The sequence below is a fragment of the Kogia breviceps genome, chromosome 4 (genome assembly GCF_026419965.1).
Source record: "Kogia breviceps isolate mKogBre1 chromosome 4, mKogBre1 haplotype 1, whole genome shotgun sequence".
Classification (NCBI taxonomy): Eukaryota; Metazoa; Chordata; class Mammalia; order Artiodactyla; family Physeteridae; genus Kogia; species Kogia breviceps.
The window spans coordinates 170069159-170097110 of record NC_081313.1 but is presented as its reverse complement, the minus strand read 5'-3'; the positions used below and the strand labels follow the sequence as shown (position 1 = coordinate 170097110).

The following is a 27952-nucleotide window of genomic DNA, read 5'->3' as shown; positions in this document are numbered from 1 at the left end:
AAGTACTCACTAGATGAAGTACAAAATTCGACCTGTGATCAATTCCATCTGGCCCTGCCACCCTCACTGCCCCCTCTCCTTCTAACTCCTATGCTCACTCGGCTCTGCCACGTGGGTCTCCTCCTCAGGGCCTTTGCACACACTGTGCTCTCTGCCTAGAACACTCTTCCCCCAGATGCACCTGGGTCCTCAGGTCTCAGTTCAAATGTCACCGTGACTGAGAGGTATTCCTTGAGTGGGACTTGATAAGTATCTGATAAATACAAGTGCACTGAGCACTCACTACCAGCCAAGCAGAGAGCTCATCTGTTTAATCTTCCTGAGACTCCATGTTGGAGAGGAAGGCATTGAGACCCAGAGAGGGGACACAGGTGGCCCAAGATCACCAGCTGCTAACCAGGAAGCAAGCCCCAGGCAAGGCAAGATCAGAGACCATGATGGTTTCTCTCCCTCTGCCCCCAGGCTCCCTCATGTGCTTTGGGTGTGGCCCAGCCCACCCCATCTCCAGGACAGAACAAGTCATACAGCCTGGCCAATCAGTCCAGTCCATCCCCAGACACTGATTGGTTCAAGGATAAGCATGTGACCACAACTAAGCCGATGAGAATCAGCCCTGAGACTTTTAATGGACTGGTGGGAAGACAGGCTCTTTCTCAACTAGAACTGCGGGGAACACTCCTGGAGAAGCAGGGGTGGGGAGGAAGCCATCCACTAAGGAAAGAAGAAAACAAGAGGAAGAGGAAAACAAGAGAGAGAGAGAGAGAGAGAGAGGGAGGCCCTCCTTGATCAAGGTGTGCCTGAAGCTGTCCACCATGTGGCCTCCTCGGTTCCATAAGCTAATAAATCTCTTTCCTCAAGAAAGCCAGAATTTAGGTTAGGGCTGGGTCTAGGGTTTTGGTTTTACCTGTCAACTGACAAAGTCCTGCCTAAATACATAGCTGCCCTCCAGACCATCACAGGTAGATGCAACCACACTCTGAGCAGCTCTCAGCTGTCCTCTTCAGAAACCAGGCTGGGGAAGGGACAAAACAGCCACAGCTGAGGCAGCTGAAGATTTCAATGACCCTGTGGCCCTGAGGCCACATCTACATACTGAGAGCCAAACAGCTGATCTTTACTCTGGCCTGGACCCTCGGGCAGACCCAGGGCTGAAGGGAGGACAACTCAGGTCAGCTCAGAGAGGCAGACACCAGGTGCCCCAGCCGAGACCTCCAGCCTGCAGGGCAGCACCTGGACAGAAGCTGGCAGTGAATTGTCAACCTGGGACCCCCCAATACAACTCCCGAGTCAGGGTAACCTCGTACACCAAAGGTACACACCCAAGTGGGTATGGGGAGACACAGGAACTATACACCCATGGATGGATGATGGGTTGACTTACCTATCACCTGCCCATCTGCTTTATGAGCTAAAAAAGGGGAGTTCTAGATTACAGCCTGCTGCCTCCCATGAGAATGGCTGGGCAGTTGATCTGCGCCATGGCCACTGCTGCAAATAAAACAGCCACGCAGTTTCCCCCATCCTACAGCCAGCCATGAGATGGGATTTCTAAACCCAAACGCAACCTCTTAAGTCTTTTTGGCATCCTTGTTAAACTTGACCTTTGAGGATTCTATCCTCTACTCCTTAAAGAGCCCCTCAGTGCCTTCTCTTGGTCACAGAAATACCCCTTCAAGGAAACAGAATGGAGTTCCAGGGGCCCGGAGACAGTGAACAAAGCCCGATGCAACACAGTATGTCAAAGACAAAGAGAGGGACCACCAGACCCCACAGGCCTCCCGGTGGAGGACATGACATCACCCACAGGGAACCCCTGCCAAAAAAGTAGAACTTGAAGTGATCAAATATCTAGATCAGTGGTTCTCAACCACAGTCTAGACACCTGACAATGTCTGGAAACATTTTTAATTATCACAGTTGGGAGGCGGGGTGCTAGTGGCACCCAGTGATTTTAGGCCAGAAATGCTGTTAAATAACCTACAGTGCCCAGGACAGCCCTCACCACAGAGAATGATGCAGCTCCAAATATCCACACTGCTGTGGTTGAGAGATGCTGTGCTTCCACTATGGAGAACAGTATAGAGATTCCTCAAAAAACTAAAAAATAGAGTTACCATATGATCCTGCAATCCAACTCCTGGACATGTATCTAGACAAAACTCTTAACTTGAAAAGATACATGCACCCCAATGTTCATAGCAGCACTATTTACAGTAGCCAAAACATGGAAGCAACCTAAATGTCCACTGACAGAGGAATGGATAAAGAAGATGTGGTATATATATATATATATAATGGAGTATTACTCAGCCACAAAAAAGGAATGAAATAATGCCATTTACAGCAACATGGACCGACCTAGAGATTATCATGTAAAATGAAGTAAGTCAAACAGAGAAAGACAAATATCATATGATATCACTTCTATGTGGAATCTTTAAAAATGATAGAAATGAACTTGTTTATGAAACAGAAATAGACTCACAGACATAGAAAACAAACTTAAGGTTACCAAAGGGGATGGGTGGGAGAGATAAATTAGGAGTCTGGGATTAACATATATACACTACTATATATAAAATAGACAAAAGGACCTACTGTATAGCACAGGGAACTACATTCAATATCTTGTAATAATCTATAATGGAAAATGGAAAATAATCTGAAAAAGAATATATATATATAACGTTTATATATATATATAACTGAATCACTTTGCTGTATACCTGAAACTAACACAACATTGTATAAATTACCTATATGTCAATTTTTTAAAGTAGTTAAAAAAACAAAACAACAACAAAAAAGTGCTACGCTTGACCCTACTCCCAAGGTACAGGAAGTGCCAGAGAGAGAGAAGCCTGTCAAAGGACCTCCCAGCAATACCCAGACTGAGAAAACACTACAGGCCAAACTTCATTTCTTCAATAAATAAATTACAAGGAGGGGTGGGAGGAGAATGAGGGAGAGACAAGGGGCACCTACAAATGAAAGGATTCTTATAAGAAACATCAACTAGTTGCAATGTGTGGGTCCTACCTAAAAAGTGATTTTTTTTAATACAGAAACAAAAACCCCCCATATTTTGACATGGTAAAACACTGGGGATCAGGCCATTGTCCAGATTCCTGATAATTGAGAAATCACTGGCACTTTTTGGCTGTGAGAATGATACTGACGTTATGTGTTTGTGGGTTTTTTTCCTTCTTTTTTACTCTTTCTTTTATTGGGGTAAAATACACACAATATAAAATTTACCATCTTAGCCATTTCTTTTCCATCTTAGCCATTTTTAAGTGTACAGTTCAGTGTATTAAATACATTCACATTGGGCTTCCCTGGTGGCGCAGTGGTTGAGAATCCGCCTGCCGATGCAGGGGACACGGGTTCGTGCCCCGGTCCAGGAAGATCCCACATGCCGCGGGGCGGCTGGGCCCGTGAGCCATGGCCACTGAGCCTGCGCGCCCGGAGCCTGCGCTCCGCAATGGGAGAGGCCACAACAGTGAGAGGCCCGCATACCACAAAAAAAAAAAAAACATTCACATTGTTGAGCAGCCATCACCACTATCTATCCCCATAATTTTTTTTTTTTTTTTTTTTTGGCACACCACACGACTTCTGAGATTTTAGTTCCCTGACCAGGGATAGAACCCGGTCCCTCAGCAGTGAGAGTGCTGGGTCCTAACCACTGGAGTGCCAGGAAACTCCCCCCGCCCAAAATATTTTTACCGTGTAAATCTGAAACTCTATACCCAGTAAACACTAACTCCCTGGGCTTCCCTGGTGGCGCAGTGGTTGAGAGTCCGCCGGCCGATGCAGGAGACACGGGTTCGTGCCCCGGTCGGGGAGGATCCCACATGCCGCGGAGCAACTAAGCCCGTGAGCCATGGCCGCTGGGCCTGCGCGTCCGGAGCCTGTGCTCCGCAACGGGAGAGGCCACAACAGTGAGAGGCCCGCGTACCGCAAAAACAACAACAACAACAAAACAAAAAAAACCACTAACTCCCCATTCCCCCCTCCTCTGACCTTGGCAACTACCATCCTACTTTCTGTCTATGATTTTAGCTACTGTGAGTAACTAATATTAAGTGGAATCATGCAGTATTTGTCTTTTTGTGATTGGCTTATTTCATTCAGCATAATGTCCTCAACGGTCATCCATGTTGTAGCCTGTGTCAAAACTTCCTTCCTTTTTAAGGCTGAATAATATTCCACTGTAGGGATGAACCACATTTTTGCTTATCCATTCATTCTGTTGATGGACACTTGGGATTGCGTCCATGTTTTATTTTTTTGTTGTTGTTTTTTTTTTTTTTCAGTATGCGGGCCTCTCACTGTTGTGGCCTCTCCCGTTGCGGAGCACAGGCTCCGGATGCACAGGCTCAGCGGCCATGGCTCACGGGCCCAGCCGCTCCACAGCGTGTGGGATCTTCCCGGACCGGGGCACGAATCCGTGTCCCCTGCATCGGCAGGCGGATTCTCAACCACAGCGCCACCAGGGAAGCCCCCCATGTTTTATTTATTGTGAATAATCTGCTATGAACATGGGTGTACAAATATCTCTTTGAGACCCTGCTTTCAAATCTTTTGTTTCACTTTTTTTAAATTAATTAATTTATTTATTTTTGGCGGCATTGAGTCTCCGTTGCTGTGTGGGGGCTTTCTCTAGTTGCGGTGAGCGGGGGCTACTCTTTGTTGCAGTGCACGGGCTCCTCATTGCGGTGGCTTCTCTTGTTGTGGAGCACGGGCTCTAGGCCCGTGGGCTTCAGTAGTTGTGGCACACGGGTTCAGTATTTGTGGCTTACAGGCTCTAGAGCGCAGGCTCAGTAGTTGTGGTGCATGGGCTTAGCTGCCCCATGGCACGTGGGATCTTCCCGAACCAGGGATTGAACCCAAGTCCCCTGCATTGGCAGGTGGATTCTTAACCACTGCGCCACCAGGGGAGTCCCAAATCTTTTCTTTTTTTTCTTTTTTTGTGGTACGCGGGCTTCTCACTGTTGTGGCCTCTCCCGTTGCGGAGCACAGGCTCCAGACGCGCAGGCCCAGAGGCCATGGCTCACGGGCCCAGCTGCTCTGCAGCATGTGGGATCCTCCCAGACCGGGCCACGAACCCATGTCCCCTGCACTGGCAGGCGGACTCTCAACCACTGCGCCACCAGGGAAGCCCCCAAAATCTTTTGTTTTAAAAACAAAAGACACAAAAGATTTTTTGTGTCTGCCCTCACCAGACACAAAAGGCCACACAGAGATCCCATTTCTAAGAAATGTCCAGAACAGGCAAACCCATAGAGACAGAAAGCAGATTCATGGTTGCCCGGGGTTGGAGGAAGGGGAATGGGGAATGACTGCCAGTGGGGACAGCATGTCCTTTTGGGGGTGATGGAAATGTTCTGGAACTACATAGAGGTGGTGACTGTACAACACTGTAAATGGACTAAGTGCCACTGAAGTGTCCACTTTAAAACAGCTAATCTTGGGGACTTCCCTGGTGATCCAGTGGTTAAGACTCTGCCCTTCCACTGCAGGGGGCACAGGTTCCATCCCCGGTTGGGGAACTAAGATCCTGCATGCTGTGAGGCATGGCCAAAAAATAAATAAATAAAACTAAATAGTTCAAAAATTGAAAACCAAAAAAAAGCTAATCTTATGTGAATTTCACCTCAATTGAAAAAAAAAAAAAAACCAATCCTCATCTTTCAGAGGTTTTACTGACATATCTATGCAGGAAACACGCTGCTATCTGGGGCTGCTTCACAACAACACAGAAGGAGGGATGTGCTGGGGGCGTGGAGGGGGCAGGATAGGGTATCTGATGTCCTCTGGAGCCGAGTGATGGATACCTGGGAATCCCCTAAACTTTTCTGTCCACATTTATGTACATTTGCAACTCTCAAGAGTTAAGTTAATAAACGGCCTGTCTTCTATTTCAAGATTCAGATTAGCAGTTTTCCCCAGACCAACCTCCACCCACCCCAAGCAGAACATAAAACCCTCAAAAGAAGAGCAGGGCAGAGTCATCGCCCGGAGGGATCCCCCAGGATGCCCGGCCCAGAGCCCCCACCCTGTACAGCTGTGTGATCTGGGCAAGTGGCTGAACATCTCTGGACCCCACCTGTTCAAGGTGGGGTCAGCACCTGCCAATTTGCCAGTCCCTGGACACACCCCCTTCCCTCCCCTCCTCACTCCTTCTTCCACCTGGAGGAAGGAACTAGGCACCTGTATTTCCACCCCCATCACAGCACTGAAATCCTCAGCCTGCTCTCCTCTCATTGTGGAGAGGAGAGGAGAGGAAGGGACTTGTCTTAACCCCTACCTGCTCTGCAGGACAGTGGATGCCCTCCACCTCTGCTTCATGCTTATCCCACAGGGAAGCCCTGGGCTTTGTGGCCTTAACCAGGCCAGCGCGGTGACTGCACCCATTTCCCTGCAGCCACCAGCAGGGAAGACCTTCGGGGCACAGGGTGTAGGGAAGGCAGCACCTTAAGGATCTCAGGCAGTCTGTGTCCAATCCCAGCTGCATGAAAAGCCTCAGTTTCTCCACTTGTAAAATGGGTGTGAGGCCTTTGCCCGTTCCCAAGCAGCTGTGAGGTTCCAATCAGTTTACACTTTGAAGGTTTAGCCTCGGGCTGGGCCTTGAGCACAGAGGCACTGACTGGCCCCTCCCAGACCCACCGAGTCCCTGGGAGGCAGCCATTCAGAGCCATATACTTGGAAGGGTGGGCGGGGGGCTGGAGGTGCGAGAGGGGGCGGGGCCTGACCGTGCAGTTGTACTTCTCGCAGTCATCCCAGAAGCGGCTGGCTGAAAACTTCTTGCGGAGGACCACCGTCAGCCCGTAGATGAGACACTGACCCACGCCAATGATGTTCCCTGCAGAGAGTGGACTCGATGAGGGGACCCCAATCCCCCGCCCCCTCCCCCGCCCGAGCTTCCCTGTGGTACCTGCCGAGTGGTACAGGGGTAGACAGTCGTAGAGCACATCTGCCGCCTGCATGCTGTAGGAGTGGTGGACAAATGCCGCTATGCGGTAGTACCTGCAGGGGCAGGGAGTGCAGGGGCTGGGACCCACACCCCCGAAAAAAGCATGGAGTGGGGGGAGCGAGCTGCGTACTGAGGCAGAGCCAGCTGAGCTCATAGGGGACTTAAAGGCTGGCAGGAAAGGAACATGCAACAAATAAAGAAAATGGTGCTTGCTGCCACGAGGGATATCATAGAGCAAAGGCATAGAGAGAGGCTGAAGGGGACAAAGCCAGGGAGGGTGGGGTAACCTGCCTGGGGAGGTGACACATAAGCTAAGACCCGGCAAGGAGGAGCTGTAGGGTGAGCTAGAGAAGGGCACCCAGGTGAAGCGTAGAGCATATGCAAAGGTCCAGAGCCCAGAAGGAGTCTGGCAGGTTTGAGGAAGTGTGAGGGGTCGAAGAGGGAGCGAGCGAGAGGTGGAGAGGAGGAAAATGACATCAGAGAAGTGGCAGGTGCCATACAACACAAATACGGCTTTTATTCTGAGGGCCAAGGAGGGTACAGGGAGGTTTGGCACAGAGGAGGTCTGATTTAGGATTTTAAACCTTACCATGGTCGCTGATGAGAAGGGGACTGCTGGGGGCAGGAGTGGGGACAGGAGGAGACTGAGGAGGGGCAGAGGGCAGCACGGTGTCCTGAGATGGGCTGTGGGTTTTACCCAGTTGGGACAAGATGCCCACAGGACCCTAACAGGAGCTGGGGGTCAGGGGGATCAGGCCACAGAGAGGACCTGGAGTGGCTCTCCTGTGCTGGGGGCACTGCCCACGGGCCCCTCACCTGCTGTGTACGACGATGGCAGCCTTGGGCAGCCCCGTGGTCCCTGACGTGTAGATGTAGAGGAGTCGATCTAAGAGAGATGTGGGTGTTGGGGACCGGAGGCTGGCGTGAGGGGGACAAGGGGACTGGGTGGGCATCGGCAGCGGGGATCCCACCTGGACTCACCATCCATGCCCTTGCCAGGGGGCTGGGCTAGGGGGGCTGTGGAGGCCTCCTTCAGCAGCGGGTCCAGGAGCTGGGTGTCCGGCAAGACACCCTCGGGCCCCAAGTCTCCAGAACAGAACTTGACCAGGCTCTTGCCCAGCTGTCCACTCACCTCGGCCACCACTGCGGCCCAAAACATACGTCACGGTCAAGGGTGGGCAGGTCCCCTCCCAGGGGGGAAGCACCATCTCCCTGCCCTGGGCGGCCCCAGACCCCCACCGAGATGCTGCCCACACCCGGCCTCACCCGCTGCCAGCTCCTGTCCGAAGACCAGGGCCTTGGCACCCGAGATGCCCAGGCAGAAGACCAGGGGCTCCCGCCGCAGGTTAACATTGAGCAGCACGGCCTCCATGCCCGCCTTGGCCAGACCCAGCCACAGCCCCACAAACTCAGGCCGGCCCTCCAGGAAGATGGCCACCACGTCGCCTGGCGTGTAGCCCAGCTGGCAGAATAGGTTGGCCACGGCATTGGAGTAGGCGTCCAGCTGCGCGAAGGTCCAGCACACGCCGCTGCCCGCGTCCACCAGCGCCAGGTGCTCAGGCTGCCGCCGTACCACCTCCTGGAAGATCTGTGGGATGGTGTGGCGGGCGCGCTGGTGCCACCGCAGCTCCAGGCGCACACGCATCAGCACAAAGAGGCCGCTGGGAGGGGGCACGAGGGGACGGTGTCACTGAGTGTCCTGCCCGGCTTCCAGGAGACCACCCCAAGCCTCAGCATCCCCACGTGGAGAAAGCGGAGGAAAAGGTCCCTGTATTCCCAAGGGTGGCAAGTGTTCAGTGAGAACCCTTGGGTTGCCGGGTCTCTTGGAGAAACTAAGGGCAAAGGGCCATTTACCACTCAGCCCAGAAGTAGGCGGATTCTCACAGCTGGCCAGGCCATGCAGTGTAAATCAGAGTCACCCTGTCCTCCTCCGCCACAGCTTGCTTGGTGACCCTGAGGGAGCCAGGCCCAGTCCTATCCTTGTTTTTCTCTCCTGGGGCAGCCCAAGTGCCCCATGCTGACCCCCCACTGCCTCCAGCTTGGACTCCTCATGCCCCGCCTGCTTCAACCGGGCCCTGGGGTCCACCCCCTGAGCTGGGGGGCTGTTCCACTCCCAAGTTACTCAATGGCACTAGGCACAGAGGGCTAAGCCATCCAGCACGTGTGACCCCACCCAGGGGAGGAGGTGCCTCTGCCCCAGGTGAGGCCAGAAGACAGGCTAGTGAGAGGCCGTGATGGCAGGTGTCTTGTTCCTCTGTCTCCACCTGCTAGTAAAGACAAGGAGAGCAGAGGCCCCAGGGGAAAATGGAACCCCAGTAGAAGGAGCCAGGCTCCTGAATGACCCTGTGGAGATGAGCGGTCATCACTGATGATGCCAGGCTGTCAGATGAGTGAGACATGAACTTGTTTGTATTGTTTTAAGCAAACAGAAATGGCTTTAGATCACAGAACCAAGAAAGCTAGAATTTCTCAGTGCAGGAGCTCAAGAAACAAGTGGTCTTCTGGCTTTACCTGGCTCCCGGCCCTGCCACCGGACTCTGAGAGGTAACTTTGTGCTGGGTTAAGCCACTGCCAAGTGGGGACCTGTTTGTTACAGCAGCTTGCTCTGCCCTGACCGAGACAGGTGGTCCTCACTCTGCCCCCAGGAAGGTTACCTGGGTGTGGTTCCCCAAATCCTAAATGAACACTTAGAACGGGTGCATTTTATTATATGTAAGTTACACCTCAAAAACAACCCATGAAGACAGAGCAGATTGGTGGTTACTAGGAGCTGGGGGAGGGGGAATGGGGAGTAACTGCTAATGGGGACAGGGTTTCCTTTTGCGGTGATGGAAATGTTCTGGAGCTAGATAGAGCTGATGGTTGTACAACACTGTGAATGTACTCAACGTCGCTAATGGTAAATTTTATATGCATTTTACTACAACAAAAATGAATGAATGAACGAAACTCATGAAGACTGTCTGTGGCAACGTTAAAAACAGGAGTCCTTACCTTCCAGACACACACCCTGGAAAACTAACAGATAGAAAGATGTGCCACTGAGATTCAGACAGAGGAGGAAGTAGGTGGAGATGAGGAAACAATCATATGAAGATCACGGAAGCTGGGGGATGGGCACATGGGTTTATTACATTATTCTCTCTGCTTCTGTAAGCTTGAAATTTTCCATAGTAAAATGTTTTTGTTTTTGTTTTTGTTTGTGGTATGCGGGCCTCTCACTGTTGTGGCCTCTCCCGTTGCGGAGCACAGGCTCCGGACGCGCAGGCTCAGCGACCATGGCTCACGGGCCCAGCCGCCCCGCGGCGTGTGGGATATTCCCGGACCCGGGCACGAAGCCGTGTCCCCTGCATCAGCAGGGGGATTCTCAACCACTGCACCACCAGGGAAGCCCCAGTAAAATGTTTTTAACACAGATTTTTTAAAAATTAAATAAAAGAATAAATTTTAAAAATAACAAAATTTTTAAATAAAAATTTTTTAATTAAAAAATTTTTAATTTTTTTGGCCGTGCCGCGCAGCTTGCAGGATCTTAGCTCCCTGACCAGGGATTGGAATGGGCCCCCTGCAGTGGAAGTGTGGAGTCCTAACTACTGGACTGCCCAGGGAATTCCCTAAATTTTAAAAAATTGTTTTAAAAATCAAAAACAAACAAAAAAAATTTTAAATAATGTTTTAACCCTCCAAAGGCTCCCAGTGTTTTTTCAATCAAATGCCTTCCCTGTGGCCTGTGAGGCCCAGCACAGCCCAGCCCCATGCATCTGGCCACCTCATCACCCTCCATTGCCCCAGCTTGCTCTTGCCTCCTTCCCTGATCTTCATCAGGGCAGAGGTTCCTGCCCCAGGGCCTTTGCCCAGCTCCCACTGCCTGGAATACTCTGCCCCAGGCCCCTCATCTCGGCTCCTTCTCATCCTTCACCTCTCAGTTTCCAATGACACCTGCTCAGAGGGGTCTTCCCAGCCCCGCCCAGCTTGGATCAGTATGGCTATTTTAAAATATCCCTGCAAACCCTTTGACAGTCCTCCCTTTGAAAGGTGGGTTCTATTTCCCATCCGCTTGAGTGTGGGCAGACTGAGGGGCTTGCTTCTAAGGAAGAGAATGTAGCAGAAGTGATGCTATGTGACTTCTGAGCCCAGGGCACAAAGACAGCACACCTTCTTCCCAGCACGCAGGAGCCCTCATGCCCTCTCGCTTTCCCTTTCTCTCAGGACACTGGCCCTGGAAACCCAGCACTGAGCTGTAAGAAAGCCTACACATAGGAGATGATAATGATCATTTTTTAAGTCCCTAGTTTCAGGGGTAATTTGTTACACAGCCATAGGTAACTGATACATTCCCAGCACCCACACCCCCCCACCACCATCATTTTATTCCTTCAAAGTGATCATCACAATCTAAAACTGCCATCTTCCTTTGTGGGTTTCCTGAATTCTTTGTCTTTTTCCATGAGAGCAGGCACCCTGTCTATCTGTCTATTGTGTCCAGGGCTATAGTCCCAGCACTAGAAACAGGGCCTAGAATGTAAGGATGATGCTGGTGTCCCACAGGCTGGCTCAAATGCAGCCCAGTCTCTTCTGCCTGTGTGAATGCAGTTGTTGAACAGTGTCTCCAAAAATTCATGTACACCCAGAACCTCAGACTATGACCTTATTTGGAAACAGGGCCTTTGCAGATATGATTAAGGTAAGTATGAGATGAGGTCTCCTGATTGCCTAGGTGGGCCCTAAATCCAATAACAGGTATCTCTACAAGAAGAGAGAAGGACTTCCCTGGCAGTCCAGTGGTTAAGACACTGCACTTCCACTGCAGGAGTCGTGGGTTCAATCCCTGGTCAGGGAACTAAGATCCCGCATGCTGTGCAGTACAGCCAAAAAGTAAAAAAAAAAAAAAAAAAAAAAAGAAGAGAGAACACAGAGACGCAAGGGAGAAGGCTCTGAGGAGACAGAGGCAGAGACTGGAGTGATGCAGCCACAAGCCAAGCCAAGGACACCTGGACCCCCCAGAAGCTGATTTTGGGCTTCTGGTCTCCAGAACTTTGAGACAACAAACTCCTTTTGTTTTAAGCTACCAAGATTGTGGTAATTTGTTACGGCAGTCCCAGGACACTCATACAGCGGGCATGGGTGGGTACATCCCTCTCTGTGCCTCCTGGTTAATGGGGACAATAAGATCCCATGCCTTCCAGGTCATTAGGGGATAAAAGAGATGGTTGGAGACTTTTAAGGACAGGGCCTGGCGTGTCCTACATTCTCAATAAACTCTGTTGCTATCCTCTCCCCAGGGAGGTATGCACTGTCAGTAAGAAAACAGAATTGAATTAGCATTTTATCTGCCCAGCAACTTGACTCATACCTACCCTGTAAGGAAGAAAGAGGAACAAGCAAGTTCCAAGAGCCGGGGCCAGCCCAGGAAGTCCCCTGGGGGTAATGGTCCAGGGGAGGAGGCAGGACAGGATCTGAGGGCCTCGTGTAAACACTGATTCCTCAAGTGTCTGTCCCAGAGCTGTGAGCCCCAGCAGAGCCCAGAGGAAAGAGAAAGTGCCCTGGAGTCAATGGCCTTGGTTCAGATCCTACTCCACCGCTTACCAGCTATGGCACATGGGCAGACCCTGCCCTCTCTGGGCCTCAGTTTCCTTACTTGGAATATCAGGAGACTGAACATAACAAGCTCCAAGGTGTTCTCCAGCTCAGCAAAGTGTAGGTACTGTCATTGTCCTATTTACAAAGAGGAAGCAAGGCCCAGTACAGCAGTGCATCTGTAGATGGGGGAACAGTGCAATTCTCGGCCTAATACCTGTCAAATGTATTAAGTGCCCAACCAAGAAAAAGGATTGAAAAAGAGGGATTCATCGTTACTCTGCCCAGGAGGGTCAGGTCCTGCCTCTGGGCTTTGCACCTGCTGTTCCCTCTGCCTGGAGCACTCTTCCGTCCCCCAGGTCTTTGCACGGTTGGCTCCTTCTCATCTGACCACCTGTGCTGGGTGCCCCACACCTACCGCCCTGGCTGCAGTAGTCATGCACTATCCTTGCCTCTCCCCCACATGCTGTATTCTTCTTGTCACTTTCTGATGTTTAAATTATTTCCTCATTTCCTTCTCGAGCATCCTTCTCCCTCATTAGGCTGTGGGCTCTATAGGACAGGAAAAGCATCATCTGGTGTGTTCATGGAGTGTCATGGTGACCATGGCATCCCCAAAGTCCAGACAGGGTGTGGGGCACAGGAGGTCCTCAAGGATGGGTAGAACAAATGACTTTCTCTAATGCAGACTAGCTGGAATCCGGTTATCTCACAAGCACGGCCAAGACCCCACCGTCACAAGCCTGAAACAGTGCAGTCACCTCCCCCTGGTCTCCTGCCTCCACCCTGGGCCAGGCCCCATTCTCTGTGTAGTGGGGTGAATGGTGGCCCCAAAAAGATACATCCAAGTCCTGATCCTCCAAACTTGTGAATGAGCCCTTATGTGGAAAAAGGGTCTTTGCAGATGTAATTAAGTTGAGGATATTCAGATGAGATCATCCTGGATTTAGGATGGGCCCTAAATCCAATGACAAGTGTCCTTCTAAGAGACAGAAGAGGAGACACAGACATAGAGAAGAAGGCCATCCGAAGACGGAGGCAGAGATTGGACTGAGTGATGCAACCACAAGCCAAGGAACTGCCAAGGATTGCTGGAAGTCACCAGAAGCTAGGAGAGAGGCATGGAACAGATTCTCCCTCGGAGCCTCCAGAAAGAACCAACCCTACCCACACCTTGATTTCAGACTTCAGGGCTCTACAACTAGGGCAGAATAAATTTCTATTGTTTTTTAAGTCCCCCAGTTTGTGCTACATTGTTATGACAGCCACAAGAAACTAATACACTCTGCTTCATCTCCAACCTTTGTCTATCTTCCTTACCGCTCTCACCCCAGTGCCCCAATCAAGGGGGCAGAGGGGGTGTGTCTCCATTCCCACTGTCTGGGAACAAGTGCATTTCCTGCCTGGCTGGCCCAAACCCTCCTCACCAAGCCACCCTCTTCCTCCATGCAGGCCAGCCTGGTTGTGCTGCTTCCCTGCTCAGAACACTTCCCTGGGAACATAAGACTGTCTTCTGCTCAGTGTTCAAAGCTCTGGAAATCTGGCTCTAACTCCAACACTGCCCAACTCATAGACCTCCCGCCATCACAATAGCCCCTTTCACACCCCCTGAAACATGCGGCCTGGTAGTCCCATGTTCACTTTCTTCTATCAGTATGTGATGGCTGGAGCCACAGCAGCCAATATGAGACCATGAGGGTAACTAACTGGAGACGCCAAGCCTTTGAAACAAGGATGCCAGAGCAGAAAGGCAGAAGGAACTTGGGCCAATGATAACATGCTGAACACAAATTGATCAACCTGAAGCCACCTCATGTCCCAATACCCCACTGCACATGGCTATAAATGTGCTTTACTGTTGATGCCACTTCTAGTTGTGATTCCCACTACTTGCAGCTGAAGCCTCCTCATGGAGAACACCTCCCCAGAGGAGCTGATCCACAAGTGCAGCACACCTCCACAAAGTACCACCACATGCTGGACATCATGACAGGAATGGGGACACACAGGTGACCAAGGTAGGCGTGATCCCTGCTGCTATGGGTTTACAGTCAATAATCAAGGAAAAAGCAAACAAAACCAATGACAGCTTTATACATTTCCTAAGAAAAAAGCAACAGGATGATGTGATCAAGGACAACCAGGACAGACTTCACCCATGGGGCAGGGGAGCCTTGTCTGAGGAAGCAACATTTGCACTGAACTTCGAAGGATGAGAAGGAGCCAGCCGTGAGTAAAGCTCGAGGGGAAGTATTCCAGGTGGAGGGCACCACGAGTGCAAAGACCTGGAGGCAGGAAGGAGATTGGCACGTTTAAAAGAGAGCAAAGGCCAGCAGGAGGAGAGAAGTGAGTGAAGCAGAGAGTAGGAGGAGACAGCCCAAGGTCGGGAATGTCTCCCCATGGCTCTGAATCGCTCCACCAACTGGTATACTGATTTTGACACATTAAAGTCACACGGGGGAAATGACGGCGCATTATTCATTTGTAGCTTCCAGTGAGCAGAAGATGGGAAAGAATCCAAACATCCTGCAGTAAGCCAGGGGTTAGATGAACCACGGCTCGAGCTGAAGCTTACAACAGAAGGCTGCGCACAAGAATGGCGCCCCCAATGCAAGGGATGAGGAAGGACCCTAAAGGTAAATGGGAAAAGTTACTGCTGACCTTGTGGCAAAGATGGCAGATTGAGCACTCAGACACTGACTGTTCACAGTGCCTCCCAAAACGGCTGGTAAAAGGACTTAAATGTGAATGCACGAGGGCTGGGAAAATGGAAGTGGAGACCAAATCACCCCACTTTGGGAAGCTGGGCAGCAGCACGTGAGAGGTGGAGGCCCCAGGAGGAGGGGGAAAGCAGAATCCTGGGCTGCAGTGGAGGATTGATGGAAATCTGTTTAAGAAGCCCCCTCTGTGAAATAAATGTCATGGGGATGTAATGTACAACATGGTGACTACAGTCAATCATACCTCATTGCATATTTGAAAGTTGCTAAGAGAGTTGATCTTAAAAGTCCTCCTTACAAGAAAAAAATTTTTGTAACTAGGTATGGTGATGGATGTTAACTAGACTTACAGTGGTGATCATTTCACAATATACCAGTATCCCCTACTTTTCAAAAATTCACTTTAATGCCGCTACTCTTTTGTGAAAGACCAAAATTAGTACCTGTTTTTGCTAACCAAAAGAAATCCAAAGAGGATTTTCGCTTTTACAATAAAAGACAAAAAGTAAAAATAGTGTTCGGTGTTTGTTCTGCAGGGAGCTGTTATAGGGGCAGCGTGCACCCAAAGTAGTGAGAGAGGCACTGCCAAGCTCCTTCCCTGGGAACTACGCTCAGCGTCCCAGCATCAAGCTGCCATAGCTTTGAACTGTGTCTGTGAGCATCTGAGCTTCATCTCAATGTACTTTGTGCACCCCTTAGCAAGATGCATCCTAAGGTCATTGCTTCTTCCCTTTACACCATTTAGGCTTATGAAAGGTTTCAGAGGAATGCTCTATTTTGGGGTAGCAGGAGAAACCTTTATGCAAATAGAAAATCATTATGTTGCCCACCTGACACTAATAGAGTGTTATACGTCAGTATCTCACTTGAAAAAAAACAAAGTGGCCACCCAGGAGAAGATTGAAAGTCCATCCACAGGAGGGTTTCTGGGTGGGGCACCTCCCTGCAAATGGGTGTTAAGTGAATGTTTACTTGCCAGATGCCAAGCCTCCAGCCCTCTTCCACAGATGTGTTCCTGGGATGCTGCTGGTGGGGCCTGTGCCCAGGCCTGGAGGAAAGACCCAAAGACACTGCACTGGACTTTCCCCAAAGCACCACCTGGCCAGGTGACCCCATCATGAATCTCAGTTGACAAGACCTCCTCACCCACTACACACATCCATGCTGAGAGCTTCTAATTGGCTTTACAGCCAAGGACTACCAGATTCCTGGGGATTTCCTCTAATAGGGATGATGGAGACTAAAATAAACAAAGAAGAAAATCTTTGAGGAAAAAGAGATTGTGCAAAGAGAAAAAAACTAGTAAAGTCATTAATATACTTGAAAATGTAAGAAGATATATTGCATCCATGAAACAAGAATAGGATGCTATATAAAAGCTTTCAGGGAATGAAAAAAAAAAAGATCCTGTAAAATTTAAATGTGAGGGCACAAAGAATGTACACATGAACCCTAATGAAAAATATAGGGCTTAGTTAATAATCATGTATCAACAATGACTCATCAGTTGTAACAAGCGTACTACACTAATAAGAGATATTAAAAACAGGGGAAACTGCAGGGGAGAGTAAGGAGGTATATGGGAACTCTCTGTACTTGCTGCTTAATTTCTGTAAACCTAAAACTGATAATAAAAAATGAAGTATATATAAAAAATATTTTAAAATCAATTAAAATAGTCTATTAATTTGAACAAAGAATAATCATAATAAAAAATTTTTAATGTGAAGGCATAAGTTAAACATTAATAGAAGGACTGAAAGACATATTTGAAGAAATATCATAAAAGTAGGATAAAAAGACAGAGATCGAAAATAAAAAAGAAGATAGCTGATTCACTTTGTTATAAAGCAGAAACTTATTTTTTTATTGTAAAGCAATTATACTCCAATAAAGATGTTAAGAAAAAAAAAAAGATATGAAAATTATAGAACCAGTGCAGAAGATCCAACATCATATTCATTCAATAAATGTTATCAAGCTAGACATTGTTCCAGGTACTCAATCATAGGAGTTTGAAGAAGAACAAAGGAAATAAAGGTGAGGAAATCACAATGATAACATCAAGAAAACTACCTTGACCTGAAACCCACCAACAGATCATACAATGGATGGAAATAACCCACCATCTTGAAAAGATCCCACAAGTTTCCAGAAGGAAAAAAAAAAAAGAAAAAAAAAGTCACTGCAAAGGATCAGGTATCAGAGAGTTTTAGTCTTCTCAACAATAACCATGATGTGATAGAAATGCCTTCAATTTTGAAGGAAAATAATATCCAACCTAGAAGTCTATACCCAGACCAACAGTCAAGTGTGAGTGTGGAAATAAAGATATTTTCATACATGGAGGGTCTCAAAAAATTAAATTTCTATACATGATTTCTCCCAAAGCTAATGAAGATGTGTTCCAACTAATTAAAGGAGTAAACCAAGAATGAGGACTATCAGGGACCCAGGAAACAGGGTATCCAACCCAAGACAGAAGTGACGCTAATCCTCAGGAAGATGGGTAGGAGCAAGCCTGGTGTGATGGCTGCCCACCAGGTAGAGAGACCAACTAGACCAGCCTGGACAGATTGGAGGCTAAAAGAGAGACTTCTCCAAAAAGGCGAAACTGAAAGCTCATCTGATGCTATAAATAATAGAGGAGAGAGAGACAAATGTTGCGGAGTTTGGCTTTGAAGTAGAGATAAATACATAGAAAACTAACCAATATGAAGGCAATCAATAACTCCAGACAAGAATACATAAAGTTGTTTAACTCATATATAAACAAGCATCCTTTTGGCAGTCTATTTAATGCCACATCTTTTGGTGTTTTTGTGCTTTTTGTTGTTGATTTTGCTGTTTAAAATGGGCCCCAGGCATAATGCTGAAATGCTGTCTAGTGTTCCTAAGTACAAGAAGGCTGTGATGTGCCTTATGGAGAAGATACACATATTAGATAAGTTTTGTTCAGGCATGAGTTATAATGTTGCTGGCAGTGAGTTCAATAGTAATGAATCAATGATATATATTAAATGATGTGTCTTTAAACAGAATACACACAAAACAAGATTATGTATTGACTGGTTGATGAAAATGTGATCAGAGGCTTGCAAGAACCTAACCCTGTATTTTCCCTAGGAACAATGGTTCAGTATTTGCTAATTCAATGTTCGCAGCAACTCTGTAGAACAAAACTATCACAGGGAATTCCCTGGTGGTCCAGTGGTTAGGACTCCGTGCTTTCACTGCCAAGGGTGCAGGTTCAATCTCTGGTGGGGGAACTAAGATCCTGCAAGCCTTACAGCATTTCCCAAAAAGAAGAAGAAGAAAACTACCACAAATAATGAGAATCAACTGTAATAATATTGGGACAATGAAGGATGGAAGAACATGTGTGTCTGTGTATGTATGAGGGTGGGTATGTATACACCATGCACAGGGCTAGGAAGAGAGTGAGGACAGGGGGATAAAGGGATGCCAAATCCTCATATTCCATGGAGTGAGATGACAGGTCAAGTCTCAAAGTGAAAAAAATGCAGATTTGTCACATAAGCCATTTAGAGATGTGGAGGTGAGGTCCAAAAGCTTCAAAGGAGAGGTAAGAATCACTCCTGGAAGGGAAGGGAAAATCTGGGTAGAGGGTGGGGCTGGCAGCTGCCACTTGAGGTAGAAGGCTAGAGTCTTTCATCTCAAAGCCTGCATGACTTTAATAAAAAATTTTAATAAAATTTAATAAAATTTTATATTATATTATACTATATATATTATATTATATATATTATATTATATATATTATATATACTATATTATATTAATAAAATTTAATTTAAAAATTAAAAAAGCAAAAATTTCAAGTGAAAGTAGAGAGAAGAAAGAAAGCAGGAGGTGAAGAACATGATGGAGAATGTGTGGCCATTTGTGAGCACCAAGAGCAAGAGGTCTACATATATTTCTTGGGAAAGAGACACAAGATGCCTCTGAGGATGGGAACTGCAGGGCTGGGGGCAGTGGAGAGAGGGCAACATTCACTGCAAAACTCTCTCTAACATTTGAATTTTGTACCTGTGGTAAGTATTAACTGTTACAAAAAAATAACTGAAAATGTAAAATGTTAAAAGTTAGCTGTTTATACATCCACCTCCCCAGTCAGATACTGATATCTCAACCAGTCAATGAATAGATAGAGTTGCTACGGTGAGCAGCCTCAGCATTTACGGAGCTAACCTTACAGCCACCCTCCAAAGTAGGGTTCTAAAATCCCCATGTCAGAGGGTGGATGAGCTGGGAGCTCAGGGAGGTGCATTACACACCCAAGGTCACACAGCAAGTAGAGGACAGAACAACCCAGACCAGGCCCCCTGGCAGGGTCCCTCTGTTCCTCCTCAGGCTTGCCCCCAAACATTCACCATGTACCACGTGACAGGCCAAGTGCCCGTGCTGCACACAACAGGTGCTCAATTCATGTTTTCTTAAAGAAGAGAGGATGCACAAGGTGTACTCTTAGAGATGAAGGAACTGAGACTCAGAGGGTGACGTTTCATGGGCTACCAAGCAGCAGAGTGTACCACAGCTAGACACTCTGGCTCTAGCCACCAAGCACCTAACCTCTGAGGTACCCACTGCTGGGTGAAGGCAATCAGCACCAACAAGTCTGAGTGCCTACTATGTGCCCAGCTCTCCTCTAAGAGCTTCAACAGAGCACCCCAAGAACCCCATGAAGGGGTACTAGTGTTACAGCCATGGGGAGAGGGCCATCAGCAAAGGTAGGAACCACAGGAAGCAGCTCCCACAGGGGTGCTCCCTGTCCACAGACAGCACAGCAAAGAAACTCGACTGAGGCTGCAGTGGCTCGTGCTCAAGTTACTCAAGCATTCACAATGGGGCCCAGTCTTCACGGCCTGTCCCTCCGGCCCTCGCCCCCAGCCTCTCTGGAGCACACCCACACGGGCGGGCAGCAGACCTTCAGCACTGGGCTCCAGCCACATGTCTGGGCCACCCTGCCTGGCAGCAGCACAAGCCACCCCCATCCTGGGGACAAAGAGGCCACTGTCCACCTTTGGGCCCTTCCTGAGGCCTTTTCTTGCCCCTCTGCTCCTTCCCCCCCTTCCTGCTTTCACCCTGAGCTCTAGGGCACCAGGGCAGGAAGAAATAAACACAAACGAATGTGATCAGATTTCATGAGGAAAACAGAAGATGAGTTAGAAGAGCTGAGGCAGGGTGCTTAAATATTTCTGAACCTGGGTTCTAAATGCAGCCAGCCTGCACAACCACCCCAGCACAACACAGCAGCTAAGAACACATACTCTGGAGTCCTGGCGCTCCTCAGCTCTGTGTTCTTGGGCAAATGACCTCCCCTCTCGGTGCTCTGTTTCACCAACCACAAAATGGGATTAGTAAGCATTCCTTCCTTACAGGACTGTGAGAACACTAGAACAAAACCTGGTATAGAGGTGGGTGGCTGTTATATAAGCTGCATTAGTTAGCTATTGCCGTGTAACAAACTGCAGCCAAAATTACTAGCTGAAAAGAGCAAACATTGATTATCTCACAGTTTCTGTGGGTCACAAATCCAGGAGCAGCTTAGCTGGGTGGTTCTGGCTCAGGGTGTCTTGTGAGGCTGTAATCAAGGTATCAGCAGGGGCTGTGATCATCTCAAGGTTTCACTGGGAGAGAATCCATTTCCAAGTTCACTCATGTGAGACTCTCCACAGAGCTGCCTTACATGACAGCTGGCTTCCCCCAGAGGGAGTGACCCATGAGAGAGCACCCAAGATGGAAGCCACAGTCTTTTTATTACTTAATCTCAGAAGTAATATCCCATTGCTTTTGCTGTATTCTGTTCATTAAAAGTGAGTCACTAGGTCCAGCCCACACTCAAAGGGAAGGGATCATACAAAGGTGGGAAGACTGGGAGGTGGGGCCATCTTCCAGGCTGCCTCCTACAGAAAGTGTGTCAAGCTCTGTGCTGGGGACTCAGAGTAGACCCAGCTTCTGTCCCGTCCCAGGGGAGACAGAGCTGGTCACAGATATCCCCTGCCCCATGGAGCCCAAGGAAGGAGTGAAGACCTGCCATCCAAAAAATATATCCTGCGCTCCTGTTTTGTGCCGCCCTGACAGGAGACCAGGGCCACAGGAGCACAAAGTCCAACACAGTCTCCATATGTGCTGGCCCCCCAACAGGGCCCACAGTTTAGTGGGGGAAAAGAGACCCCAAAATTAAAAGGCAAGAAAGCAGACACATATGATAATTACAAGTGACTGATGCCCCTAGTGGTTACAAGTCAAGCTCTGGAGCCACAGTGCCTGGGTTCAAATCCTGCCCCCACTACTGGCCAGCTGTGTGACCTTGGGCAAGTGACAAAACTATGCTGTGCCTCAGTTTGCTCACCTGTAAGATGGGACAAGAGAGTACCCGCCTCTCAGGGTGGTTGGGAGGACCTGAAGAAGTCACGCTTAGCATAGTGCCTCACATAGTGCCAGAGAGCAACAAGGTGGGAGGGTCTACAGAGACACAGGGCCAGGGGAGAGCTGTCTGACAAGGTGACATTTAAGCCATGGCATGATGAAAATGAAGAGCAGGGGAAGAGTGATCTGGGCAGAGGGTATAGCAAATGCAAAGGCCCTGGGGCTGGAATAAATACGAGTGTGTTTAGGAACAGCAAGGAGCCCAGTGTAGCTGGAAGAGTGACAAAGGAAAGGACAGGAGGTTGGGAACATGGTCAGAAACCTCATGTGGTCTAGATTCTAAGAGCAACAAAGAGCCATGGGAGGGTGCTGAGCAGGAAAATTCAGCAAAGGGTCCCCTGAACATCATAAGGCGTTGCCAGGCAAAAGGAGGGCCAGTGTATTCCAGACAGAGGAAAGCAGCCTGAGCCTGACAAGGCAAGTTGATCTGGGGGCCAGATGAACCTATGGAGAGGTGGGGAGTGGCAAGTGGGCAGGGAATAGACTGGCAGGACCTCAAGTACCCAGCTGGAGGCTGAGTCTTTTCTACTGCAGACGATGGAGGTTGTGGAAGGTGTCTGAACAGAGAGCACAGTCCAATCTGCATGTCAGAAAACCAAGGGCAGAGGCAGGGGCCAGGGCGTGGAAAAGAAAGGTCAGGTTCTAGAAGGTTCAGAACCAGTCAATTTGCAGTGGAAGTTTTCCCAGCTGCACACCATCCCTGCTGCTCACAGAGCCTCAGTTTCTTCACCCTTACAATGGGTTAGTCCTCCCATCTCCCCATGGGCACCAAGACTGGCAGACCCATGGCAAGTGCTCAGGGACTTCCACACGGAGGCTGTTCCTGAGATTTGCTCCGCTGGTAATGCCCAGAAGCACTTATTTCACCCCAGGAGGACTCCCAACAGCTTCTCTGAGCAAGCCCCTAGAGATACCCCAGAGACCTTCCAAGGATGCCTGCAAACACCACCAGGATCCCCTCCCCAGAGATTCTCAGTCACCAGAGACCCCTAAGCAAATCTTGGAATACACAGCAACTTCTCCACAGACTCTGAACAACCCCCAAAGTCACTCACGCACAGACCTCAAACTCTCAAAGAGCACCCCGACCACAGAGAGACCTGTAAATGGCCCTGAGGAGACAAACACCCTTCAAAGGCTCTAAAAGCCCTTTACACATGCCCCAGGAAGCCCTTTCATTCTCCCTGAAAAAGTCCCCCTGAGAACTCCTAGGGACCTACCCGAGTCCCTGAAGACGCCCCAGAGCCCTCCCACAGTCACCAAAGCCCCATAGAGACCTCCCCAAACACGCACGGCCTCCCAATCGGCCTCAGCTCTCTGGAAATCCTACTCGCTGCCCTAGTACCCCCAAGTTGCCGTCCAGAGCCCTGAGGTCACCCACGCAGGCTCAAGGACATTGAAATCTACTCAAATGGTGCCCTCAGAGTCCGCCAGCCCACTCTTTTCAGGTCCCAGCCCCGCCCCTAGACCCGCCCTCACCCAAGCCCCGCCCCCAGTCTCCAAAACCTATCCCCCCCAAGCCCTCAAGGTCCCCCAAGCTGCCCTTTCAGCCCCCTCTGTTCGCCCCCCTGGGCGCTCAGCCCGCCCCCGACCCCAGCCCTTGTATCAGGCCCGGGCTGCACTCACAAGAGGTCCCGCCTCGCGGTTTTGCAGACGATGCGCAGGAAACGCCAGCCGCCGCCGCCTACGTACACGCCGAGCGCCACCGCTGTGCTCCAGGTCCACGGCAGTCCGAGCAACCACAGCAGCACCAGAGAGGCCACGGAGGCCGAACCCGCACCTGGAGCCCGCATCCTGGGGAGGCGGAGAGCTCTGAGGCCAAGGCTCGCCCGGGCCCCGCCCCACGGCCAACCCAACCCCGCCCAGAAGTCGCGCTCCGCTCCCGCTTCGAGCCGGGCCCCCCCCGCATACCTGGGATTGGGCGTGTCTCATACAGGCTCCGCCCCATCCCAAAGTGGGCACAGGCCTCCTTGCTCCTATCCCGGCCCAGGCTTTTCTTCCAATTATTAGTGTATCTCCACGCCCCCAGGCAGAGCTCTTCCATTCCGTCAGTCACTGGCAAGCCCCACCCCATGCCTCGACTTAGCAGCTGTACGCTGGACCCAAGCTCCATCCTAACGACTTGGCCCTCAAGCCTAGAGTCCACCTTGGCCCCACCACAGACCCAGGTCCCACTTCTATCCGCCCCACCTCCACTCGCTTGACCCCGCCCCCAGGTTAGGTCTCCGGCCCCGCCCGTAAGCACAAGCCCCATTCCCCATCCCCGCCCTGGACCAGGTTCTGCCCCTAGGTTAGGCCTATGGCCCCGTCCACAAGCACACGCCGCACCCACTCTGGGCCAGGCCCCGCCCAGAATAGCTCAAGCCCCGCCCCCAGTCCTGGGCCTAGCCCGTATTCCCAGGCCCAAGTTCCACCCCGGTCGCCGGCCCCGCCCTCAGGCTTTGACCCAGTCACCGCCCCCCCACCTCACTCCTAGCACCCTAGGCCCCGCCCCACCTGCCCTCCGAGGCCGGCTCTCTTCCGACCTGTCTGGCTTAGAACCGCTCTGCCGCACAGCCGCATAGCCGACGCCCGCCCCCTTCCGGAGGCCACGACCATAGAGAGGCCACCCTGGCCAGAGTGACGACGGCCAACGAGAATCAGGGGCTAGAACGCCTGGCGAGGAAGGCGGCTGTCTCCGTGACAACCAGACTTCGCCAGCCTCCCAGTTCCCCCGTCCCATCCATGCCGGCGATTAGGAAACACATGCGTCCCTCAGCCAGGAGGCTTGGCTCCCGGGCGCTCCCGGCCCAAGCCCTAGATGGAAACCAGAATTCCTACCCCGCGGGACTAGCAACTCTCAGTTCACATTCAGAGGCTACCTGTACTGGGTTCTTGCCCCAGCTTATTCTAAGCCCAATCCCCAAAGCCTCTTCGGACTCCAGGGACCTGGGGAGTCCTAAACTCACAGCTTAGGGGCCCCAGAATATCCAACCCCTACCTCAGTCTTAAAGATATATTCCAATGGACTTCCCTGGTGGCACAGTGGTGAAGTATCTGCCTGGCAGTGCAGTCGACACGGGTTCGAGCCCTGGTCTGGGAAGATCCCACATGCCGCGGAGCTGCTGAGCTCCTGCACCACAACTACTGAGCTTGCGCTCTGGAGCCCGCGAGCCACGGCTGCTGAGCCCACGTGAAAGAACTACTGAAGCCTGTGCGCTTAGAGCCCGTGCTCCTCAGCAAGAGAAACCACCACAATGAGAAGCCCACAGCAAGGAGTGGCCCCCAGCTCGCAGCAACTAGGGAAAGCCCGCGCTTGGCAACGGAGACCGAACGCCGCCAAAAATAAAATATATAAATTTAATTTTTTTTAAAAAAGATATATTCCAAGGACCCCCAACTAATCCCAAATCCATATCCCGAAATCTTATCAGTTAAGTCTCACCGCAGCAGCCCAGGGAGGGCAAAATCCACACACCAGTTCCCCACCCTTCCACAGGAACTGCAGAGTCCCTTATTTGCATCCCAAGGTCCTAAATGCTCACCTAGAGACCCTAAAGCCCTCCCCCTGATCAAGTGCGGGCCAGTGCTGGCCTCACTGCCCACCACCCTGTTCCCTGGCTGACCTGGAACCGCTCACAGACCCTCAGGCGTTGGCTGCTCTGTCAGGGTTACCAGAGCTCAGGCAGTAGGCGGGCAGCAACAGTGAATACAAGACAGAGGACTCCCTTCCGGGGCTTCTGCTGCTGCAGACTCCTGGGACCTGCTCTGACTGCGCTGTGCCCATGTGGGCTTCTGCTTTGGCTCCTTCTCTCCAAGCTCCCCTTTCCCCTGCCCCTCTGCGCACCCCACCCTGCTTGTTTTCTGCACAGCTTGGCCGACCTTCTCAGCACTCTCCTTGGGAGGCGGCCAGGGCCTGCTTCCAGCACCATTTAGAGGACAGGACCGGGCAGGCGCTCCCCTCCACACACACACACACACACACACACACACACACACACACAGGCACATGCACGCACGCGCACCCCTGCTGCCATTGGTCCCTGCGGGCCACCTAGGGTGGGTAAAATGGGGACGAGGAGGCAGATCCAGAGGACAGGCCCAGAGCCAGTCACTACTGGTCCCCTACTTTCTCAACTGGGGGTCAATGGAGTCAGCAATGCCCAGTAACTACAGCAGCACTCTTATCCTGCCAGGTAGCACTATTGTGATCACCCCATTTTACAGGTAAAGAAACTGAGGCCTGGAACTGTCACACTAGCTGGGGTTGAGATTCATTCATTCACAAATGTGGGCAGAGAGTTTGCTCCCCTTCCTCACCCTCCTCCTCCCCTTTCACTCTTCCTTAAACTTCTCCTCCCTCTTTACCATCTTGCCCTGATTCCCCCTACTTCCCCCCTTCCTCCCTCTCTCCCCCTCCCCCTTCTCCTTCCCTTCTTGAAGGCCCCCCTTAGCCTTCCTCCACTTCCCCCTTTGCTCACCTTCTCCCCCTCCTCCACCCACTCCTCCTTCTCCTTCCCCCCTTCCTCCTCCCCACTACTCCTCTTCCCCTTCTTCCCCCATCCTCCTGCCTTCCTTCCTCCTCCCTTCTTCCTCTTTCCTCTTCCCCTCCCTTCCTCCCTTCCCCCTTTCTTCTCTCTCTTCCTCCCTCCATCTTACCAAGTTTACTGAGCCCTGACTAAATAGTACACGTGGGACTTCCCTGGTGGTCCAGTGGTTAAGGCTCTGTGCTTCCACTGTAGGGGGTGCAGATTCCATCCCTGGTCAGGGAACTAAGATCCCAAATGCTGTGCACGGAGATACTCTTCTCCTCAGTCAGCAGTCCCCAAAACCCCAAAAAAGGCTCTGTAAACCCAACTTTTTCTTAAGGTAGTGCCAGTACTCCAGCAGGGGGACCACTTCCCCGGCACTGACCCTGGCTGTTTTCAGTGATCAATGATCCCTTTTTACCCCTGTTTATCCTTTATTTATCCCTTTACATAGGGGCTTGCCCACACCCCCCAGGGACATCACACGACACATGGCAGCTTTCGCCCTGTTACCTTCCTAAGACCTGAAAAATTCCCAATTCCAAAAACGTAACTGTCCCCAGGGATTCCAGATGACTGGTTAAGGAACGGTCCTATCCCTGTTTCACAGGAAGGGAAACTGAGTCCTGGACAGGGGGACAGAACTCAGCTTTCAGGGCCAAAGCAGGCTCTGAGCGTCTCCAGTTGGGTGGCCTTGGGCAGGTCACCTCTCCCCTCAGCACACTGGTCGCCCTCTGGGTGGTAACGCCCACCTCCCGCACCGTGCTGTGCAGAAAGGCTCACAAGGGGCTTCTCATCCGGAGAGTGAGCACACAGTAGGTGGGGGGCACAGAATGATGGGTATCTTCCTTCCCCGGCTGACTACATGGGTCTGCAGGCCACAGCAAAGGGAGTTCTTGGAACTTTCTGGAAGAACAAGAGAAATGAAGCACACATTCAAATAAAATAACCGGAAGATCAAAGCATGGGAACTGCACTATCAGAAGAACATGAGCACCGTGTGGTAGTGAGCCATTGCTCTGCGCCAAATTCAAGTGCCCACTACAGTAGGGGTATCAGTTTATTGGGGCTGCCATAACTGAGTAGCTTAAAATAACAGAAATGTATTGTCTCTCAGTTCTTCCTGAAGCCAGGAGTCAGAAATCAAAGTGTCAACAGCCTCATTCCCTGTGAAAGTTCCAGGGACCCTTCCCTGCCTCTTCCAACTTCTGGTGGCTCCAGGCATTCCTTGACTTCTGGCCATATCACTCCAATCTCTGCCTCTATCTTCACATGGTCTTCTCCCTGTGTGTCTGTGTCCTCTCCTCTTCTGCCTCTTAAAAGGACACTTGTCATTGGATTTAGGACCTACCTAGATAATCCAGGATCATCTCATCTTGAGATCCTTAATTTAATTACATCTGCAAAGACTCTTTTCCAAATAAGGTCACAGTCACAGGTTCTGGGGGTTAGGGCTTGGATATATCTCTTTAAGGGCCACCAGTCAACCCAATATAAGCAGTGTAACCAGTTGGAGCAGTGGTTCTCAACTCGGGGGCAATCCTGCTCCTTTGGACACTTGGTGACACCTGGAGACATTTTTAATTGTTACAACGTGGGACCGGGTGTGGTGGGGATAGGGGTGTTATGGCATCTAATGAGTAGAGGCTAGGGATGCTGCTAAATGTCCTGCAGTGCTCAGGACAGCTCCGCACCACAGAGAATGACCTGGTGCC

The 27952-nt window shown here is 50.5% G+C and overlaps 1 protein-coding gene across 18 annotated transcripts in view; it reads right to left on the bottom strand.

The window, feature by feature from the left end:
• SLC27A1 (solute carrier family 27 member 1) overlaps nt 1–25608 on the bottom strand; it is a 31532-nt gene extending 5924 nt beyond the window's left edge. For 3 of the 18 annotated variants that reach the window (XM_067032429.1, XM_067032435.1, XM_067032440.1), the window contains exons 1-7: nt 25335–25578; nt 23356–23523; nt 8246–8640; nt 7961–8122; nt 7796–7865; nt 6941–7056; nt 6759–6868 (exon numbers count right to left, since the gene is read on the bottom strand). In XM_067032429.1, coding sequence (XP_066888530.1) covers nt 6759–6868; nt 6941–7056; nt 7796–7865; nt 7961–8122; nt 8246–8640; nt 23356–23522 — 1020 coding nt within the window. In that variant the 5' untranslated portion in view covers nt 23523; nt 25335–25578. Of the gene's footprint in view, nt 1–6758; nt 6869–6940; nt 7057–7795; nt 7866–7960; nt 8123–8245; nt 8641–23355; nt 23524–23640; nt 23915–24225; nt 24346–24709; nt 24867–25334 lie in introns of those variants that run through there. The other 15 variants (XM_067032433.1, XM_067032441.1, XM_059062504.2 and 12 more) reach the window with 12 other exon arrangements.
• Nucleotides 25609–27952: the final 2344 nt, after the last annotated feature.